Source organism: Nicotiana sylvestris, chromosome 4 (genome assembly GCF_000393655.2).
Source record: "Nicotiana sylvestris chromosome 4, ASM39365v2, whole genome shotgun sequence".
Lineage (NCBI taxonomy): Eukaryota > Viridiplantae > Streptophyta > Magnoliopsida > Solanales > Solanaceae > Nicotiana > Nicotiana sylvestris.
In genome coordinates, this window is record NC_091060.1 from 74853961 (window position 1) to 74863881 (window position 9921).

A 9921-nucleotide genomic window follows, 5' to 3' on the forward strand; every position below is an offset into this window, starting at 1 on the left:
TTTTTTCTTGTGATATGCAGAAGTACAAAAATTTTATATATAGTAGTCATTAGACAAAATTCTCCTAACTAACCTTTTAAAGGCAAAGTTGCATCATTCTTTCTCCTTCTCTTTATCTTCTTACAAACATATACAAGAATATCTTAGTTTGCAAAGTCACTTTACTACAAGCCAGCATGATATTTTATTGTAGCTACTTCGGAAATACTTATGTATAGTCCAATTCTTGATTTGTATAGGTACTAAAAGTATTACTTTTTATTCTAAAATTATGTTACTTTTAGGTGTTCTTTGTGAATCTCTTTTCTTTTTTGGCTTGCATCATTACTATTACTAAGTAAAACAGTACAAAAGAGGGTTGCCCTTTTTTTTTTTTTAATCAGTAGAAGCAGTACAAAAATATTATAGCATTCATTAGACATACTTCTCCTAATTAACTTTTTGAAGCAAATTTGTTGTGTTTTAACTCCTCTTTGATAATGGTTTTCCTTAGCTTAGCTTTTCATCTTGCAACTTAAGGACTGATAATAGAAATGAAATCTATACAGGGATTAAGATTGTACTGCTACTATTAAGAAACGTCTAGCCGTAAGAAAGGCGCGAAGTTCAAAGGTTTGAAGCTACATGGAAATATCATTATTCTTCAAACATTAAATACTTATAGGAGTTGTTTGACTTAAAATCTTCTATTGTTTTACGCCTCTTAATTTATCATTGTTCTAACTTCTAACATAAGTGTTCAATAATTAATAGTGAATGATAGTTGAAACAGAGTATTCGATCAATAACATTTAAGAATTTAACTTCCTGGTAAAAGCTTATGTTTACTTTTTTCTTTTGATTTTCTTTTTTCTCCTGCAAGAGGAATTGCTTATTATGATATACATTTGATCATGTAGGTTGTAACTATACATTCCTTATTTAAGATATTGTGGTTGTAGCAGTAATTGCTGACTTCTATTAAAGCAATTCATTTGCTTCATGTTTTTAGTATTTCAAATAGACGAGGGTGATGTAAATCTTATATTCTAGACTAGATTGCAAATGTAGTCTTATAGTATTTGTCCTTTAATCACGTTTTTTGCTTTCTACAAATTGCAAAGTATTTCTTCCAAACAAGTACTATTCTTTCATCGTTAGTCGATATCCTTGATGAAGAAATGATCGGAAAGACAATTGTCAATTTGGATAATTAACTAGAGATTCATCTTCTCCGGTAAATTACATCTATTCTTTGATATTGAATAGCCTCCATATGCCACTAGCAGCTTTTTTGGTTATAAGATTCAGAACATACTATATCTTTCAATACAACAGACTATAATTAAGTAGTTTTTATCCAATTTAACCTCCTGATAATTGAGGTTCTTGAAAACTCTATTGATGGCAATTCAAGTAAGTTGGTTGATTTATTGATCAACTAATGTAGAAGCATACTTTAACTCCTTATGGATTAGTAGGAGTATTTTTTTGGTCTCTGTTTTTTTTTTTTTGCCAGGTAGCTTATTAAAAGTTAGTGGCAAGTCGTTGGATAAATTAGCAAAGCTAAATAAGTTAGTTGATTTTTCGCGTTACCAAGAAATTAATTTTTTTTATCATTATTATTATTATTATTATTATTATTATTATTATTATTATTATTATTATTATTACTTATAACTCATAATGAGGAATAAATATTTTACCAATCAAAAAGAAAATCAAATATTTCATGCTCAGGCCTTCTTTTAAAGAGCCGCTTGGGATCGGTTGGTGGCCCTTGGTAATAATAAATATTTGTCTTTTATTTTAATTATTTTGGTCGCAATTGCTAAAATTAATTTGCAATATGCATATGTTTTTATTATCTCTCTTTGCTCTTTTTTTCTTTGAATCGATCCGCGCATCGCGCGGGTACGTACACTAATTTAAAATATTTAAAATAAAGAATAATGAAATAAGAAAAAAAAAAAAAAGGCAAAATCGAATTCATCTCCCCAAATTCACCAAATCAATTCCATGTATCGTATATTTGCCTTAATTTTTTTTTTCATCAGCTTTCTTGTCACATTCCGTATATAGCCAGCCACCGTTCTACTCATTCTTTTCATCATCAAAATCATTAAATTATTTAAAATTGAGCAAATCCCATAAAATATACTATTTCTTTTGAATGTTCAGATATTGAAGAAGAAGAAAAAAAGGCAATTGTTAGTGTTAATATACGTCTGAAGCATTACTAAATGACATTACAAACAATGAGATGATTCACAGTCCACATTAATGGTACTGGTAGTGGTATATGTAATCTGAAGATATGAGTAATCCTGGAACCAGAGAAAAACAAATTAAATAACAGTAAAGGAAAACATAATTTCTTCCATAAAGATTGTTAAAGTTCAAATTGTAACTACGGGCTAGCCTAAAAAGAAACTGATAAACTATTGAGCTTCCATTAGAAATAGTCACAAGCAGATGTGATTTTTGAGAATTGGAATAAAAGAAGTTAATCTGGGAAGGTGAAAAGATTTTTAACTGGTATGAACTTGTAATGTTTAATGAAGAATCGTGTTTTTGGGGGGATTTTCACATGAAGTTATAACTGATATTAAATGTGTGTAACTGATGATGCGAAAACGCTACAAGAAGCGACGGTTTTTGTTTGTAACCAAAAGAAGTGATTTGAATTATCTTTTAGGGAACATCCTTTTTTCCCCATCATTTTTAAAAAGTTAAAAGAGTAAAAAAATGACAAAAAAAAATACAAATAATGGTTTAAGAGAAATGCCACCTCATCTACTATTGGCCTTCTTTTATATAGATATAGATTATTTAGATCTTGAGAAAAACATGGTAAGATGTACTCCCTCACAGTGCCCAATTTGATCTCCAGTGGAACAATGTCATCTCACCCTCACAGAGAGCAAAGCAGTGTCATGACAGTCATGGTGAACAAGATCACATGAGAACCAGTATAGAAAACGGGGGAGAAGTATAACACACATTCAACATCCACGCAATTTCTAATCTTTTCGTATTATGGTTCTCTCAACTCTTCCAGAAGTTCTATCGGATTGATGAATTTTGTTGGCCCAAAAAAAAAAGCGTCAACAAGAAGTAAACAAGGAAAGGCCTTGCGTTTTCGCTTATAAAATACCAAAAAGCCACTATATTACACACAAAAAATGTCGGAATGATTAAAGATCATGTTTGTTGCATTTGCTTCTTCAGACCTCCAAGAGGACCATAACCTTTCTCCTCTACCTTTCCCATATGACAACTACAGCTACTGATGTTAAGATTAGAACCACATTTTAGGCATATACCTTTGCACTTGGAATCACAGACAGCATTAATGGTGATTTCTATGTGCACCAGATCTCTAATTTGTTTTGAAATGTCGATAACTTTTTCTTGAGGAGGAAAATACAGCTGGTCTTCTAAATCGATCCAAGCATCATCGTCCTCCATTTCCTCTTGGTCGTGTCCAAAACTTTTGAATTTGTCCTCCCCAAACATTATGCCCATATCCAATGTCTCTGGCTCCTTAATAGGTTCTTCACTGAGTAGGAGTGAAAAGTTTGAAAAGATACTTTCTGCAGCTGGTTCACCGCACCTTCACAAATACAATATTCACCGTGAGCAAAAAGACCAATATTTCTGCTTTGAAGTGAAAGGAAAGCGGAATTTGACAACAAAGAAATACTGAGCATTAGAATTAGAAGGTAAAGTTTTCAGGTTATGTATACGTGCAAGACAAGAATTTTTATTTTCTGAACCATTTTATAAGGCACGAAGATAATCTAAACGGTACCCAATCACTTTCAACGATAATAGGGAAGACCTGTTTTAAAGTGCACATTCCATTGAGTTACAGGACAAGTAAATGTCCTATGAAGAAAATCTTATATCCTCTTTGTCCCCTCTTGCGCAATCTTTTAGTTCTGGATTAAATGGGTCTGTTTCGTCCAATCTAGTCAGTAGTCACCACTTGACCACCTTATGCAGATGTAAAGCTAGGTACTAACTTCTTTTACAATCTCTAGGTAACACAAGTTATTTCATAATTTCCAGCCTAGTCATCATCAGAGACTCTTTTTTTATTCATTTTTTTGGATGACCGAGAAATTCCTGAGAGCCAGTGGCGGGTCCGTCCTTCAACCCGTCTCCACTTAAATACCTAGCATGCCTATGGCAGGGTTTGAACCAGATGTGCGCCGAACCTGCATATCACACATTGCTCTCTTACCACAAACCAAAGCCATGGGGGCTTCAAGGCTGATCGTCATCAGAGAATCTCATGAGGCATTTCTTCCAACTTGATGCAGTTCGGACCTTTTTGGCTTCCACCATGGCCAGTATTCTTAGAAATCCTATACTTTGAAAGTCATTCATCAAACCATTCATGTGTCCTTATGATTGGCAGAAGAAGTGTTAAATAAACTTAGGAAAAAGGAACCAAAAATCATGAATATATATTGATTTCCAGGCATTCACTTTAACTCAAGAAAAAGGAAAAAATCACATGAATTGTCATCAAAGCTACTAAAGTTACAGAACTCACCTTTTTGCTTTTTGTTACAATCATGTCGATGAAAATCGTTAAGCCTGTGTTTCATCCTCTATCTAAAGAAGGAAAAATTGATCCACTGATCACCAAGATTGGAACTCATGACCACCTTAACATCCTCAGATTATTATTATGATTTACTATTTTTGCCTATTATTGCCGGAAGTTCACCTATTAAAATTATGACCGTCCAGTAAACTTAGAAAATATTTCGCCTCCTAAAAATATTTCGCCTCCTACTGCTCCAAGCTTATTTCTGGTCCCAACTCTCTATTGTAACTTGACTTTAACTGCAAACTTCGGATAGTCCAGCAAAGCTTAAGAAACTAAGTTGAGAAGTATGAGACCTCCCACTCTATGTAAGTTACAACCATTTTATTTCAGAAAGCAATTTTGCACTATTCAACTTGTTATCAGTCCTTCTCAGAACTGGAACATTTATAACTACAGAAATGGTTTATTAGCAAAATATATAAGAAGATACTTGCATCAACAACTTTAGAAGCACATAAAATTTGTTAGGATGTTGATTTTACTGTGGCATGGAATACACCAAAAAGAAAAGGAGTTGTAAGAGTTCCAGGTGCAGATAGGAAATACCATATCTGGGTACTTGAATTTCAGAGAAGGGCATGAAGTTTAGTGAAATGAAATGTACGCTCGTTTAAAGAAACAAACTGAAGTTGCTCCTCTAATGATTTATGACATGGACTTGTGAAAAACTATAGCATGGTACACTGCTTCCGTCACCTAGTTCCTATAAGTGTTTTCACCTGAAACACGTGAGATAATTGGGCCCCTCCGTTATCCTATAGAAAGAAACTATTCCATCTATCCTTAACGGGACAATACAACTGCCTAAAATTAATTTCAAGGAAACATTAAAAATTCATAGGCCCATTTACAGGGAAGCCAAAATTCTATCATGTATTTATCATCTCCAGATTGTCAATCACACAATGATTGGAAAGGCAATGTTCAAATTTCTGTTAGCATTGGGAATGAGCATAGACCAGCAAATGCTTGAAAGATATCTCAAAGTAAATCATAGGGGGGACAAAAAAATTCATTAAGTAAAACAAAAGAACATAGAATCACTTAAAATCTACAAAGCTTTCTGTTTATTCGAGTTTCAATAAGAAATATGGGGCAGCTACAGGCTCAATATTGCAAGAACCCAACTTAGTAATTTCTAATTCATGTGAGAATTCCACCTACTATAGCTATGTTTTTTTTCTTTTTTCTTTCTTTTTGAATGAAGCAAGTGATTTCATTAAAGAGGCATCAAGAAGATGGAAAAGAATACAACGATGTAGCTTTTAAGATCACAAAAAGGGCTTAGTAGCTACCGTCTAGATTAAAGAGCTAACAAAATCCAGAAATTGCTTTAGCTATGTTTCTCTCTGTGACAGCTCTCTCAAACATAGAGAAAGACCACAGCACCATTAGGACTGATATATATTGTTAAGGTCCGCAAAGTGGACCATTCCCAGTAAAATTTTCAGCAGGAGAAAAGGCATCAAGTTTTGATAATCAAGAGGAAGTTCCACCATACAAGATGAAGTACAAAGCTTGGATACTACTAAAATACAGTGATCAAATTGAGGAGAAGTTTATTCTTGCAACCTTGAAAATTTCAGCACGAGCATCAAAGAGGAAGCAGACAGGAGATATATATTTACCTCCTTTGGATTTTTCTAAATCATATTCATCATATCGATAATAATTTTAGGAAACTTTGGAAGAGGAATACAAAAATAAACTTCAATTTATTCTCTTCGTGCGAACCAGAATTGTAAACCAAAGAGCAATTGTGTCGTTATTGAGTAATCAACCAATCTACACCCCAACAAAATTTGCTGGCTATATGAATCATCTATCCTCCATATTTATTCCGTTCTATTTAGCCCCATCTCATTCCACTACTAAATGATTTGAGCATTTTAACACAAAGTAAGGTACCTTGAGCTAGAGGTGCTTTAAATCTCATTGTATGCTGACATATAAGTCTCACATAGTATCGGAAACATTTGACCTTATATAAACTAATAACAACTGAGCCAAATTGCAACTAGTTGGTATTGCCTACATAGATTCTTTGTTTCGATAATGTCCTATTATGATCTAAGTAATGATTCTAAGAAATTTTACTATCTTTTGAGACAACTTATTGATCTGAACTTAGGTTCGTCTTTCCATTTTAGCAATTTCAATGATCAAAATATTGCATCCACAGACTAGTGCATATGGAGGTATGCGTAGTACATGGTGGTAAAACCATCTAGGTTTATCCTCTATGTATGGAACTTTTGTAAATGTTCATGGAACTATTCTATTTCTCATAAACTTTATGACCTTCCAATCACTAATGATGATGAGATACTCTTTGCAGAGAATCATGTTTTTTTGGTAGATTCTCTACTTTTTGTATATATGTAGAATGTGGCGTTTCTTCTCCAATAATTAATAAATCGTCGGAAAAATTTATCCTTATGAGTACTACTTGCTCCCTCTGTCAAATGTGACATTCATCGGATGAATTATTCTCGTATAATCGCACATCCATCGTCGTTTTATGCAAGTGATGCCTAGACCAATTTGTGCACACCTCGACTAATCAACAAGCAACTTGAATAAATGAACATAGGTGTTGGATAAGCCTGGCCACCAAGGCTAGAGTAGATAGGCTTCCACTCAGTGTTGTCATGGGAACTCGAACCTAGGATCTCCATGTTATTACTAAGCTTCAACCACTCAGCCATCTCATTGGGGACATGGCCATGCATCTATCTCAACATTTTTTTTTTTTGATTTGCACCGGGTGTCCGAGTCTCTTCGAGCCCCGACTATTCCCGAGGGTGCACAGGCCCTCGGCAAGGAGTTTCCCGCAAGTGCACCACGGTTAATTCAGGTTTTACCCAGTCCGATGGCCCTCAGAAATTGTTTGCACCCAGTGGGTTTCGAACTTGAGACCTTGAAAGGGAGCAAACCCCAAGGCTCAAGTCAATTGCCACCAAGCTCAACATTTGCACTTCTTAAACATTAATATGTTGGATCTTAGAAGTCCAATATTTACTCTCATACTAATATTCATATAAGGGCGGAGCCAGAACTTCATATAAGGGATTGAAAAAACACTAGAACGTTGCAGCTAGATTTGAACCTATGACCTAAAACAATTTTTGAACCCCCTTTTGCCACTGCACCAGAAACTTTGCTTATGTCAAGGGGACTAACAGTTTATATACAACCAAAACAGTTTGTTTTGCCCTATTTGTAAAGTATTTTTCTAGAAAAAGGGATTGCATTGAACCCCCTTGCCTGAAATTAGCTACGCCCCTGTCAGGTATAGAATAAACTCAAAAATTACATCAAACGCATTGAACTTCTGATTGATCTAGGTGTCCTTCTGGACATTTGTTTGGCGTTGATCGTGACAAATAACTGAAGCAACATGAAAGAGAATATGAAAGTTTACTACCTGAAAAAATAACTGTAAAACTACAGAAGCATAAACAAATACAGTACCTGTTGCAACCAAGTGAGAGGACTGTCCTGATGATTCCATCAAGCCTCAACTTTTGCTTCTTTCTTGTCACATCAAGGGAAATCAATACGGGAGTTCCATCAGGATAATCTTTGACATCTTTGGTCACCCGCAGTCCCATTACCGAAGCCCGAGACCTCGAAACCTTTGTGGAGAGCTTGCCCAAACCCAGCCTTTCTAAAGTGGTGCAATATTCCAAATGTGTTACTGAAGAATTTCTTTTATACACAACCGCCCCTTCCCATGGAGACCCCTCATCTTCTTGTATGTCACCTTGCTCCTCATCCACCCAATCAAAATCGGGATAGGTTTCCTCTAAAAGAAAATTACTTTTCTGGTTTCTAATTACAAACTTTGAGCTAGTAAGCGAGTACTTCCTAAATCTAACATTCCCTAGTCCACTAGCAGCAATATGACCGTACGAGATGTTGCAGTAACCCAAATGGACATTTGGGTTCAAATTGAGCTTCTTTATGTGGTATACATTTTGTAGTTTATATGGAATACCACATGAAGGGGAAACTGTGGAGGATGACGAACATACAAGAGGCATTTCCAACAAAGTAGAATAGAGAGTTCTTCAGAGATACAAGCTAACTAGGCAAAATCATCTGCAAGAGAACAAAAAATATAGAACAATTACATGAAAGCGGCAAAACAATTAACTACCTATTTATTGAGCTGAAAACTGTAAGATTGAGAAACTTAAAACTCAGTTGCTATTTGACAAGGAAGTAGAAAAAGATTAGGAAATTTGAAGCAAATACAAAAGGAAAAGGGAGGGGGAAAAAACAGAAAATCTTACAAAATTGTTTCAAAGGGAGAGCTTCGGAGCAGGATTTAAGGCAAGGAAAGCGAGTTTCTGAGCAGGAATTGGCGAGGAAAGCGATTGATTTGTTTGTGGCAGAGGGAATAGAGAGCTTGCTGCGGCTTCACATTCCTTATCCAAATGAAGTTGGGAACCTTTTGAGATTCAGCTGTGTCTGCCTATGTATGAAAAATGGAACGAAAAGTTGGACGCTGGGTGGCAGTTGTGGCTTAATACATATTTAATCCCCCACTTAGGGAAACGGGCCACAAAAATGCCCTCAACTATAAGATATAGAACAATTATGTCCCAAATATACTTTCTTTTTTTTGGGTTGAACCGAGATATATCCTGGTACTATATTAGACTTTTAGGTAAAATTATTTTACCAAAATATCTATCAAAAGCTAATTCACCAAATTACCTAAAGTCTTTCTCCTTAACTATCATTATTTATTCTTTAAATCACTTAATTTGTAGATCTACCTACCAAAATATAATTAATAATTTAGTTATGTAATCTGAATGTGACTACGTGACAAAAAAAATAAAGAGACTAATTAATTGCATTAATAGTTGTTCAATTAGTATTATTTTGAAGGGGGTGTATGTAAAGCGTATATGTTACTGATTATTTAACTTCTCATGTCCTAAAGCTTTATTGTTTAATTTCTTAGATTACTTTAGATGTGATTCTTGGCCTATAAATATATTTTTTTAGAGATAAATACCTTGGTAACTTGAAAAGTTCTGTCGTCGGTGGTTGAACATGTACACAGAGACAATAAGTGGCCATAGAGTTCTCCTCAACTATAATTAAAGATCAATCTACGTTTATATAGGCATCTCCAGTATAACAGATTTGTAGGGTATAAAACTTTTTATTTTTATCTTTCCTTTAAATTAACAACTTGCAGGCTTAAGTTTGGCAGCTTGCATTCAAATTGATCACTGTCGTTTTTTTCCTTTTTGTAATTGTTGCATTGTCATTTTAATTTTGAATTGCTCTCATGGTCT

General features: G+C 34.5%; 1 protein-coding gene across 1 annotated transcript; it reads right to left on the reverse strand.

The window, feature by feature from the left end:
• Positions 1-3097: 3097 nt before the first annotated feature.
• Positions 3098-9115, reverse strand: LOC104229086 (large ribosomal RNA subunit accumulation protein YCED homolog 1, chloroplastic). Its single transcript, XM_009781690.2, has 3 exons — positions 8902-9115; positions 8078-8707; positions 3098-3595 (listed from the first exon to the last, which is right to left on the reverse strand). Exons 2-3 carry the CDS (start codon positions 8647-8649, stop codon positions 3184-3186), a joined length of 984 nt encoding a protein of 327 aa, XP_009779992.1. The 5' UTR covers positions 8650-8707; positions 8902-9115; the 3' UTR covers positions 3098-3183.
• Positions 9116-9921: the final 806 nt, after the last annotated feature.

What these genes read in the sequence shown, in the direction of transcription:
- LOC104229086 (XM_009781690.2), bottom strand. Translation starts at nt 8,649, where the DNA reads ATGCCTCTTGTATGTTCGTCATCCTCCACAGTTTCCCCTTCATGTGGT. An exon ending in CTCTCACTTGGTTGCAACAG is followed by an intron (nt 3,596 to 8,077) that starts GTACTGTATTTG and finishes GTATTTGTGAAG; the next exon opens with GTGCGGTGAACCAGCTGCAG.